The sequence below is a fragment of the Mus caroli genome, chromosome 5, assembly GCF_900094665.2.
Source record: "Mus caroli chromosome 5, CAROLI_EIJ_v1.1, whole genome shotgun sequence".
NCBI lineage: Eukaryota > Metazoa > Chordata > Mammalia > Rodentia > Muridae > Mus > Mus caroli.
Window position 1 is genome coordinate 96,577,004 of NC_034574.1, and position 12,657 is coordinate 96,589,660.

At 46.3% G+C, this 12,657-nt stretch overlaps 1 protein-coding gene across 4 annotated transcripts in view; it reads left to right on the forward strand.

Moving 5' to 3' along the window:
* The window catches only part of Aff1 (AF4/FMR2 family member 1), a 162,884-nt gene that overhangs the window by 53,930 nt on the left and 96,297 nt on the right, over positions 1-12,657 (forward strand). Inside the window, exon 1 of one of the 4 annotated variants that reach the window (XM_021162208.2) lies at positions 8,895-9,123. The exons of 2 other annotated variants lie outside the window; for them this stretch is intronic. In XM_021162208.2, the coding sequence (XP_021017867.1) occupies positions 9,107-9,123 (17 nt within the window). In that variant the 5' untranslated portion in view covers positions 8,895-9,106. Of the gene's footprint in view, positions 1-8,894; positions 9,124-9,256; positions 9,523-12,657 lie in introns of those variants that run through there. One more of the 4 variants, XM_029478019.1, reaches the window with a different exon arrangement.

Here is a 12,657-nt window from a genome sequence, read left to right on the forward strand (position 1 = left end):
AAATCCAGTACTCAGCGAATGGTGCCGCCCATAGTGGTCGGTCTTCTCACCCCAGTACAGTCATGGTCACCCCAATAGCTGCTCACAGAGGCTTATCCTCCAGATGATTCCAGATTCTGTCAAGTGGGTACTTAAACCGTACCCTCAAAGACCCCCCCCCATACCCCCACCCTGTGCTTTCTTTGTCCTAAGAGGTGTCTAGGGGTTGGTGGGAGTGATTGATATTTGAGGGGTCAAAGTCTCTTGGACCATTAAGGGACAAAGTGAAAGCACGGTGTGGTGTGGGCTATCCAGACCATCTGAGGCCCTGTTGAGCCTAAGACCCATCCTGGCACTGATGGGTGTCTCTGCTGCCTCTGGCCCTTCCCCTTCTGTATTCCGCCGGTGTAGTTTCACCTCCTGTGATCTGCCTACTTGCTCTTGTTACGGTTGTCGTGTTCTGCTATGCAAAAACACAGGGAGCCTGATCTTCTTGGGGGTTTAGTGCTGACTGTGACAGTTAAGGAAAAAAAAAAAAAAAAACGCATGACCTGGTAATGTCTAGTTTTGTGGTATTCAAATTGGTCATGATCTGCTAATGAGGAACACCTCTTGAGCTCTGCATCTTTCAGAGAGGAAGTGATGGAAGACCTTTCCTAGTCTCCTTTTGGTTGAGATCTTGTGGGTTTCCTCTGTGGGGAAACTGCTCTTTGCAAACCAAAGACCCAGCTACAGTAGGGTGATCTGTGCATGTCTTTTGGCTAAGTCCTGTTGTGGTCAGACTAAGTGTCCTTTTTTGGGTAAACTCCTGTCCTCTCCTGCCCTGGGACCTGTTTGGAGGAGCTACCAAGGATGACTTTGTAGAGAGCTTTATGCTTTTTCCGAGTTCCTTGCTCAGTCACTAGCATGTCCAAGACATAGTTAGACTCCAGATGAGGAGTATACTGATTCTGGATCCTAGGTATGTGAGAGGCAAGGATGGTAAGGCCAGAGGAACTGCCCACTACAAATAGAGCTTCGTCATAAGAGTCCATAGAGAGTATTTCACAATGGGGCTCTGGCACCACGGGAAAGAGACTTCCTTGTGCCTAAGTAGAGAGAGAGAGGCTAGATGATAGCTGTTTGGTTTATTTGTTTTTGCTTTTTAAACTGTGTAGCCCTGTTGGCCTCAAACTCAGAGATTTGCTTGCTTCTGTCTCCCCAAGGCTGGGATTTAAAGGCATGCACCAACGGGCTCTAGATGATAGCTATTAAAGAAGGGGAAAGAGTTTTGTTTTGTTTTGTTTCACAAAAATGCCTGCCTCTGGTGCCAGGCCAGGGTAAGTAAGAGGGTGATCCAAAAATATCAAACTGCCCAGAAGGAGAAGTAGGTGAAACTGAACTGGCTGAAACCCAGTGCTCATGACCTGTGTGGTTGTGAACTGTTCCATCCTTGGCTTGGTCAGTTCTTTCAGACTGACCTCTTGTTTCTTGGACATCTTCCTTCTGTTTTGGTCTCACCTACTTTCTCTGTGGACTTTCATGACAAAGCTCCATTTTATTTATTTATTTATGGTGGCAATTTCTCTGGCTTTACAGCCCTCTCTGCTTACATGCACATCCAGGACCCGAGACTCTGAATAAGAGAGTAGATGAGAGAGTCAACAATTACAACTATATTACTATTGTGTATCTGCCACAGTGCTTTCTGGAGGTTTCTCTCTTACCACTTTCTGTTACTCAGCTAGCTACACTTAACAGCACCAGTGCCTATACTCTCTGAGGTATCTCCAGGAAGGATTTATAGAAGGATTCCAGGCAGTTATTACCTACCGCTAGGGTTGTGGTATCTTCAATGTACTCAAACTCAGCCAATAGAAGTCTTTAATAGCCCACCAGCGAGCATCTACACCGAGTGTTCGGGATTCCAGTGTAGCACTGGAGCCTTTCTCAGATGGGCTTTTTAAATGCACAATGACTATATCCTAGGTTGACATACTTAAGTTAACAAGACTGCCTAGTCAGAAGTGGAACTACAGAACCCAAAAGCAACATTAATGCTTCCCCAGGTCTATGGGCTTTGATGGACTGGGTCTTTATTTTCTTCTTGGCCAGTGATGCTGAGTTTTATAGCCTGAAGGGTAGGTACTTCCATGGAGTCAGTTGTGCTAAGAACCTGTTGTTAGCACTACCACATTTCAAACAGGGCCCTTCTACCTCTTTAAGGGATGGGAAGACAGGCAGTTGATGGACTCCCTTGCATTATCAAGGTCTTAGAAAAAGGAAGAACGGAGGAACTCCCAGTACAGTGCATATGTGATATGTGTTGGTTGTCAGCAGAGAAAATTGATGGGAGAAAAAAAAAAAAAATGAACTCAAAATCTGGAGTGCCCAAGTGTTGACTTCTCTCTCTCTCTCTCTTTTTTTGTTTTCATTTTTTTGAGACAGGGTTTCTCTGTGTAGCCCTGGCTGTCTTGGAACTCACTTTGTAGACCAGGCTGGCCTCTAAGAAATCCTCCTGCCGGGGCTGGTGAGATGGCTCAGTGGGTAAGAGCACCCGACTGCTCTTCCAAAGGTCCAGAGTTCAAATCCCAGCAACCACATGGTGGCTAACAACCATCCGTAATGAGATCTGGCGCCCTCTTCTGGGGTGTCTGAAGACAGCTACAGTGTACTTACAAAAAAAAAAAAAAAAAAACTTTAAAAAAAAAAAAAAAAAAAGAAAAAAGAAATCCTCCTGCCTCTGCCTCCCAAGTGCTGGGATCAAAGGCGTGCACCACCACTGCTCAGCTCGATTTCTTAAGTTTTAAAGCATGTTAATAGAAGACACAAACATTGAGGGTGCCATTGAGGAGTTATGTGGGATACCCTTTGTAATCCTCATATATAAATACTTTGATTTGATGTAGTAAGACACAGGTCTCACTATGTATCCCTGGCTGGCCTTGAACGCACAGAGATCTGCCTGTCTTTGTCTCCTGAGTTCTGGAATTAAAAGTGACCTTCCATGTGTGGTGGTACAGGCCTGTTTTCTCTGAAGCTGAGGCAGGAAGACTGAGGTCAGAGTCAATATAGACCACACTTGGAGAACTTCTTTAAAAACTGAATGTAGGCTGGGTATGACAGTGTGTGCCTTTAACCCCAGCACTTTGCTAGCTAGACTGAAGCTGGTGGATCTCTGTGAGGCTAGCCAGACCTACATAATAGATAGAATCTGTCTAAAAACAAAGCAAGCCAGAACACACCCACAAATAAGTATTAAGAAAAAAAAAAAAAACCTTGTATGTTGTTGATTTAATGGGGAAATGATACTTTGAGCTAAGAATTAGTTCTCACATGGAAGTACAGAGGTGTTGGGGGAGGGTCAAACTAGAAGGTTTTAGGAGTGCAGAAATGGAAGATAAGAATTAGTGAAGCAGGAAGAACAGCTGAAAACGGTTGAGTTTTGTTTGAGTTCCTCTTAAAAAGTGTTGCAAAGTTAAAAGTCTTCCTTCCCAAACCAGTGAAATCACATTTGCTATCACAGGAGCTGTGAGCAGCTGGCTCTCCCTCCTTTCCTGTTCTCCTGAATGCCTCTTGGGCAAGGAGGGAGGGCTGGCAAGGGCTGTGCTACCCAAGTGTGTTTAATGAGGAGCCCTGCTTGGATACTTGCTGAGCTCCGGGGTTGGGACCCAGGGACCCACCCACCCTCTGGAGAGAACAGCCCCTTGGAAATGGCCCTGTTCTTAATCCTGGCAATGCACCGTTTAAGATCGATTTGGGATGGATTAGAGGGTTGCTTTTCTTTATCCACAGGAGAAGGAGAGAGGAAATGAGAGTGAGCAAGTAGTGTTTGTAACAAAGAAGGCACTTGGGGTTTGGAGGAGAGGGCATTTGGAAATTAGAGACGGGGAAATAGATTTCCTTAAACCCCACTTTGCCTTCACACGTACTGAGACAGAACAACCACGGTGAAGGGGAGGTGTGTGGAGCAATGGCTGTTTCTCATCTGTGGCTCAGCCCTTCAGGGAGAGTGTCTTTGTTTTTTTTTTTTTTTTTGGTTTTTCGAGACAGGGTTTCTCTGTGTAGACCAGGCTGGCCTCGAACTCAGAAATCCACCTGCCTCTGCCTCCCGAGTGCTGGGATTAAAGGCGTGCGCCACCACGCCCGGCTTGGAGAGTGTCTTTAAAAGCATCCACCTGCCTCTCCTCCCTTTTCCTAGAGCCTGGGACACTTCTTTTGGCAAAGTGATTTTTGACCACATCTTCAACTACAACACACTGAGATAAAGTAACAGTTCTTGTGGCTTTCGCCACTCTGGTCCCTAACACTCAAATGAACATTGTAATATATATATATCATATATGATAATATATTACAACCCCAAGTATATATACACATCCCTAAGAATTTTAGAGTGAATAAGGCAACCTGCTTAAAAAATAATATATGTAATGTTATGATGGGCATGGTGGTATAGGCCAGAGTCCCAGTTTCAGAGGCAAAAAGATTGATGCAAGCTCTAGGCCATCCTGGGCTACAAAGCATGTATTTGGAATGTTTTAAATATTCATCTAAAAGTCTATCTGTGTGTTTATCAAACAGTGGAGTGTCTCCTGAATGGTTCTAATTTCCATGTCATTTTCTCTTCTCTTCCCTTCTCCTCCCATCTTTCCTCTTATCTCCCTGCTCTGTTCTTCTTTTGCTTCCCTCTCTTCTAGCTTCTTGGGACAGGCTCTTATAGCCTAGGTCCTTCCAACTGGTTATGTTGTCTAGCATGGCATTAAACTGCTGATCCTCCTGTCTCAGCAAATGATGACTTGTCTAATGTTAATTTTGGGCAAACTCCATTGAATTGGTGATTATATTTAAGGTACGTGTAGCTGGGGCACAGCTTGAGACACATAAGCTGGGGGCTTGAACACGATTACATCATCTACGGAGTGTTGTTGGCATTGCATGCATGTGAGAGTTACTTTTAAAGCTCATTAATTTAAAGAGCTAATGAAAAGGCCTTGCTGGCATCCAGGAGGTACAATGACTACCCGCTCACCTTGTAAAATCTGCCCTCTCTGCTTACCGGAGCACCCTGGCCCCGTGGGAGTAATGTAGAAATGGAAAGTTAGTCTTCTGTTGTGTGGGTGATTTGTGCTGTGTTGTTCCACAGTAGTTTTCTATCATTAAGAGAACATCTGCTGGATAATAAGACAACTCTACATCTAAACCTTGTAATGAATCAATTATGAATTAGGATAGAGTCTTGTATGTAGTTTTTGACTGGCTTGGAACTTGCCACATAGACCAGGCGAGCCTCAAAGTGATCCACTTGCCTCTGCCTGTGTGCTGGAACTAAAGATGTGTCTCATTTGTGCAGCTGGAGCTTAGCAGTCTTGATCTTAGGTGCTTCCGAGATGAACAGAGCCTCATCCAAGTATGGCTTCCTTTGTCTGAGAAGCCAAGGATTGTGTGTGCTCACAGCTACTCCAGTCTGCTTTTGTTTACTTTTATTGCTGAACTAGACCTTGGGTCCTGTACGTGGAGATTTTAGATTCCTGGACTTCCTTCTAGTATGATTGGATCTATTGCTAGATCTTTCCATTTTAGAATATTCTGATTTATATTACAAGCTACTCAGAATCCAGGAACCCAGCTCAGGCTGTCCTGGAACTCACTCTATAGACCAGGCTGGCCTCAAACTCAGAAATCCGCCTGCCTCTGCCTCCCAAGTGCTGGGATGAAAGCACCACCCCCAGCAATCCTGGGACTCTTATAATGTCTAATTCGAATCTTCATGGGTAGATATTTGCTGTATTTTTCTCATTTTATATTTAATTGTCTCAGCAATTATCTGTTGAGAGATGAGTGCAGTCATTTGTTATTTATTTATTTATTATATGTAAGTACACTGTAGCTGTCTTCAGACACAACAGAAGAAGGTATCAGATCTCATTACGGATGGTTGGGAGCCACCATGTGGTTGCTGGGATTTGAACTCTGGACCTTCGGAAGAACAGTCAGGTGCTCTTACCCACTGAGCCACCTTGTTATTTATTTTGTGGTGTGTGGGTCAAACACAGCTACAGCGCCTTGGTGTAGTTAGGAAAGCTCTGCTAAGCTATACCCTACCTGAAAATAAAAAAAATAATAATATAACCATTTTAAAATTTTAGGTAGCTAGACTCACACCTATGTAACCCTGGCTGGTCCGGATCATAGAGGCCTGCTTCTGCTTCCTAAGTGCTGCGTTAAAAGTATATGCTACTGTGTCCAACCTATATTTGCCACCCACATCTTGTTAAATTTTTAGTATTTTTTTATTTTAGAATAAATCTGTACAGGATTGAAACAGGACTATGACTGCATGCAGAAGGAAGGTGTAAGATGTTGGCTTTCTTCAGATAGACCTTTCTTCTAAGTTTAATACTGACATTTATAGCCTATCTCAAAAGGATACTTTGAATGAATGACATCATGGGTCCCTTAGAAAATGGTTTGGCCTTTTCATAGAATTCTGTGTATTTCTGATTTCTATAGAAAAGGAGTCAGTTTGTATGTCTCTGTGTTTGTTTGTTTGTTTGTTGTTTGAAACAGGGTTTCTTTGTGTAGCTTTGACTATACTGGAACTAGATCTGTCTGCCTCTAACTTCTGAGTGCTGGGATTAAAGGCCTATGCCACCACTGTCTGGCCTTGTTTATTTATTTCATGAGCTATCGCTATGTAGTCCAAGTAAGTCTTGAGATTCTTTCAGTACCCCTGCCTCAGCCTCCCAGGCAGCTGAGATTAGCGATGTGAGTCTCTCTTTCCGGAAGTTATTTTTATGGCATTGTTCTCAAGAGGATCTCTCACCTACTCAAGGAGGGCTTTAGATTTTTGGTTTTTCGAGACAGGGTTTCTCTGTATAGCCCTGGAACTCACTTTGTGTAGACCAGGCTGGCGTCGAAGTCAGAAATCCTCCTGTCTCTGTCTCCCAAGTGCTGGGATTAAAGGTGTGCACCACCAACGCCTGGCTAGATCTTTTTTTAAAAAAAGATTTATTTATTTTATATGAGTTCATTGGTGCTGTCTTCAGACACACCAGAAGAGGGTATCAGATCCCATTACGGATGGTTGTGAGCCACCATGTGGTTGCTGGAAATTGAACTCAGGTCCTCTGGAAGAGCAGTCAGTGTTCTTAACTCCTGAGCCATCTCTCCAGCCCCCTGAATTTTTATTTACTTATTTTCATGTGTATGGGTGTTCTGTGTCTATGTATATCTATATGCCACACGTGTGCCTGATTCCCGCAAACAGAAGAAGGCTTCTGATCCCTTGGGACTGGAGTTAAAAAGATGTGGAACCTAGAAAGTGACTCTGGAAGAGCAGATGAGCCCTCTCTCCAGCCCTCAGGCATGTTTTTGTAGCATCACATAATGTCATTTGGAACCCATTGCTCCTTAAGTCAAGCAGTGAGTCCTTCACTCTCACCTTGGTCTGACAGTATGGGAAACTGTCTCACCTGTAGCAAGCTTCCCCTATAGCTCTGAAGGTAAAACCTCATCTTTGCAATAAACACTGAAAGTTGTTTTCTTAGAAGAGAGACTTGCCAGATGCCCAAGTCAGAATCCTGTGAATTGTTATCTCTAGGAGGTCTATGAAAAACCAGCTGGTTCTGGCTGGTTTCTCTCTCCAGTCACTTCACACTCACTCATCTTCAGGACTGGTGCTGTGCTTGTGAGCTTAGAACAGTGCTTTCTGTGCACTTTCCGTTTGTCACAAGGAGGAGGAGGGAGGGAGGAGAGACAGAGAGACTGACACATAGAGAGAAAAAACCCGCATTTCAGAGTCAAAATTCAAAGGACTAGTTAGTTCATCAAGGGCATTCCTAAAGTACACGAGTTCTTCAAACTACTACTGTATGTGATGGAGAAAGCAGTGGCTGGCAACGCGTCTCACTTGCCACCACAGCCTTCATTCCTGCGAAGGCGTCAGTCGTTCTCCACCATCAGAGCTAAAGCCAGGGGAGTGAAAGACAAGCATTGTCTTGTGTTCTTATGTAAGTAGTTCTGACCTCTGAGGGGGACTACCGGAATCTGGAACCTTGTGGTATTTTGAAACTGGGCTATCAGTTACATGAGCAATATAATGCGGTGAGTCCCCGGTCGAACCCGGAGCGCACCAAGAAAGTGCCCTTTCAGCAGCAGGCTGGTCCTCCGGGATGCCCATGTTAAGTCTTCTCCCTGCCTTTCTGCCCATCGTAGTATCCAGCCGCTTCCCAGGCAAAGCCTGGTGTCTTTCCTGTGTCTGAGTTGACGCAATTTTCGATTGTGCTTTCGAGCGTTTACGTTGGTTTGCATCATGGTTTTTGTTTGCGGGGGGTGGAGGGGAAGCAATTCTTTTAATTTATTAGGGGACTTCCCTGAATGGCTGTCTTCTGTGTAATCGCATGTTGCCTCAAGAGGGAAGTCGTTGTATAAACACTTGTTTCTGGGCACTTTCAAAACTGAAAGCAAAGTTGAAGAAGGGTTGCTAGCTGATCCCTGATGTTTCTGATGGCAAGCCCCGCAGCCGCGGCCAGAAGCAGCGAGGGCCGTGATCCGATGCTCCCACTCCCGGCACATCCCCGCGGCAGCAGGACCCCGAGGTCCCAGCCCGAGCGCGGGGATCTCTGTAGCGCGCGTTTGAACACACCCGAACTGGGGGCAGCGGCGGCAGCGGAGGTGCGCGCTGCCCTTAAAAGGAGGCGGGCCGTACCACCGCGGCGCCTGCGGGGGGGTACCGGCGAGCTCGGGCACCTCGAGGGGAGCCCAGCGCCGCGCACATCGTCCCCGAAGTGCGGGAGAACTGGGAGCCGGGACCCCGCAGCGGGCGGTGGGGACACACCCTTTGGTCTCTGGTGACCCGACAGTGCCCCGGGGCGGCGGGCATCGACGCTCCCTGGGCTCCAGGGAGGTGCGGCTCGCCCGGCTGCCCCCGGTGCCCGGATGTCCGTCAGGCTCGGCGCGAGCCCAGGCTCCGGGGGGTGGAGGCGGTGCTGAGGACGCAGAGCTGAGGACGCTGCTGCCGAGAGCGCAGAGTCTGCGGGGCAGTATCGCCGACGGCTGCGGCCGACGCTGAGAGCGGCGCGGGCGAGAGAGCCTGCGGGGCGAGCGCGCAGATGGATATGGGACGCCAGGCAGTGTGAGCCGAGCCATGGCAGCCCATTCCAGGTGAGGCTTGCGCAGGGGGCGTCTGGGACCCGGGAGTGGCCGCGGAGCCCGGGGCAAGGGCGGCGCGGGTGGGAGCGCCGGGGGGTGGGGCGGGGACCGCTGGAAGCCAGCGGCTGGATCACTGCTATCTCATCCCTGAGTGTGGGGTAGAAAAGTGTCTGAACCGAGTGCAAAGGGACCGCCCGGAAAGTTAAGGTTAAAGATTCCGCTTCTGCCGCGAAGAACTGTTATTTTCGGAAAGTGAAGTTGGTTTCTGGTCTGCTGGAGCCTGGATTTTCACTGAGGTGCCAGTGCACTCTCCTCCGGCTCTACTCCTTGCTGGTTTGGCGTCTTCCAAAGAAATTTGGAAGCGCACTTAATGGAAACGAGGATTCGCCCAGGAGAGAGTGGTGGAGCCTGGTGAGTAATGTAGTTTTTTTTTTTTTTTCCCTGCTAGAATGTACGATTCCACATAAAACGGCACAGTCAGAGTGAATCTGCTGAGTAGGCAAAGGCCGGAATGCTCTGGGTTGGTGAAGGGGAGCCTGGCTAATGACCCGCAGTTGCTGTCAGGGGGAGCGCCCTGTACTGCAAGGACCGAGTCTTGCCTTCTCCCGGGTTTGAAGGTTTTGAAAGGAGCCTTGGCCGTACACCGGTGTCCAAGATTGAGGCTGTTGGGTGTCATCGCGCTTCGGTCTCTACAGCTGTTGGTAGTTACAGAAAACAGGACCAGTCGAACCTTTCCAAAACTTATGCCAGAGGCAGTGTGATTGCACAAGTTTACAATTATGGAAATGTTCTTTAGCCTTAATACTTGATTTAGGATAGTGATTTGGTAACATATCTGGACACTGAGCTGAAGTCATTTTAGTAATTTTAGGTCTGAAGATCATGGAGAACAGTAGATTTGTAAACCTTAGAGACTGAGTAGATCAAACTTGGATTTTTCTAAGAGATAAAACTTCCTAGAAGGAACTTCTAAACAGAAAACCTCCTGTTTGTCTTACTTTAATAACAAGTTTAATCCTCTCAACTTGGCTTAGTTGTGTCTTCATTTTTTTATTGGGTGTTGGAAGGGAGGGGTTCCTCACGGGACAGAGGAGTAGGGGAACAGAAGTTGCACCTCAAACTTTTGCTAAATCTTAACTAAAAAGCAACCTTTAGCTTTTAGCACAACAGAATCTGTAGATTTTCATAATATTACAGTGACTTCAGATGTCTTCAATCAACGTTAGTTTCCCATTTGCTTGAAATTAAGGAACTGGTTGTCGTGCATGGCTAGTAATTAAAATATGTTATAGCTGGATATGGTTGCCCACGCCTTTGATCCCAGCACTCGCCTTTAATCCCAGCACTCAGAAGGCAGTGGCAGGAGGATCTCTGAGTTCTGGGGAAAGCCTGGCTCACCTTTTAATCCCAGCACTCAGAAGGAAGAGGCAGGGCGATCTCTGTGAGTTCTGGGAAAAGCCTGGTCTACAAGGAGAGTTCCAAGACAGCCAGAGCAACAGTCTCAACACCCCCAAACCAAACTATTATTATGTCCGTTACCTTGTCAGTGGTGTATTTTAGTAGATACTCTTCTAGATCATTTGTTTTCTTTGTATTGCATAATTTACTTGTGAAAGTATCCTTATGTATCAGGCTGCCTCAGGATCCCTTGGCATACAGCCCGAGATTAAGGTACCTCTTAGAGTCAGCGGTAGTGGCGCACTCCTTTAATCCCAGCACTTGGGAGGCAGAGGCAGGCGGATTTCTGAGTTCAAGGCCAGCCTGGTCTACTAAGTGAGTTCCAGGACAGCCAGGGCTACAAAAAAAAACCCAATAAAAAAAAAAAAAAAAAAAAAAAAAAAAAGGTACCTCTTATAAAATAGTTAAAGCTGCCAGAGCATGGTGATTTGAACCTTGGTTCTATTGTTCCAATTCCTTGACTCTTAAACTAACATCAACCGTAAAATTAAATAAAAGATAAATTGGGTCCTGTGTATGCTAGACACAGCAGTAAGCTGCTGTAATTGGATTACCTCTTGGTCACCTAAGTAGACAAGCAAGTGCTTTATTATTTACCCTTGGTAGTTAAGGAAACTGAGGCCTAGCCAGGTCACACAGGTTTCATGCCCAAGGTCACACAGGTGCAACCTGCCTGACCCCAGATGGACCTGTGTAGTCTCTACAGTGTAGCACTTCCTGCTTCTTGTTGCCTCTGCTGTGCCAGCTGCAGAACCTCAGAGGAAGAGCCCGAATGATCGCAGCTAAGAGTTTGCTCTGGTGCAGCATGACTTTAATCTAAGTCATCAGCTTGGCTGCTCAGCACAGCAGCAAAGACTCTGGTGTGCTTTCCTGGCCGGCCCACAAGCTCTGGCACTAGAAACAAAACCACACGGCCATCAAGGTTGTCTTCTTGGTGTTTTCTTAGCCCTAGTGCTGAGTATCTACCCTGTTGCAAACATCCCTACAATTTTGCCTTGAGTGTAGTCCAAGCACTCAGGAGAAACTGAAGCATTCTTTGTGATACTATTGGCATGTGTCTTGTGGAGGACAGAAGATTTGTTTGCTCTTGTGACAGTTCATTTGAATGGTCAGGCTCATTGGACTTAGAGATTCAGAGCTCACTGTTTTAACCATAGTGGTTAAGAGCACTTCCTGCTCTTAAAGAGGACGGGAGTTCTGTTCCCAGTGCCTACATGCAGCTCACAACCACCTGTAACTCCAGTTCCAGGAGATCCAGTGACCATTCTGGTCTCCATCTATGTCAGGCAGGCAGGCAGGATACATACATATGGGCAAAAATGCACACAATCAAAAGAAAAAAACAAGGAAGAAAGAAAGAGAAAAGCAAAGCCACCAGCAAACCTACCCCCAAGTAGTTTGTGCATAGGCCTACTGTAGGTAGGAGCTTAGATGGGATCTTGCCTTGCTGAGGTGGAACAGGTCCTGAGTTAAAGCTGAGGTACTAAGTGTTTATGGGCTCAGTAGCTGCTTTAAAATTAAGATTATGTAGCCCCCCTTCTTTTCCCAAATCGTGAAAGTAGTCGTTTTGCTTTTGTGGTGGTGGTGCTGCTGCTGCTGTTGCTCCTCCTCCTCCTCTTCCTCCTTCTCCCCCTCCCCCTTCTTCCTTTGATCCTGGGACACAATATGTAGAACAGGCTGGCCTCAAACTCACAGTTCCACCTGCCTCTTTAGGGGTCAATGGCCTGTGGCACCTTGCTTGGCAAGGATAGATTTCTTTGTAATGGAAAACATTTATTAACGACTACTTAAAAAAAAAACAAACAAACAAACCATGATTTATTTAGGATCTGAGTTGGGAGTTAGTTACAGCAGGCTATGTGCTATACTAGTCCAGCCTAGGCTTCTCTGGAACCTGTAATCACAACACACCCTGGACACACTTCCTGGAGAGAACTGATAGAAGCTTGATGTCCTCAGCATGAAACAGTTACAGATCATCATAAGAGTTTCTGGAGTCTCATCGGTGTGGCGGCTGTTCCTTCTGCAACTATTAATAGTAAACTCTGGACCATGTCCTATGTAGAGTGCTTGCAGTATGATGAACAG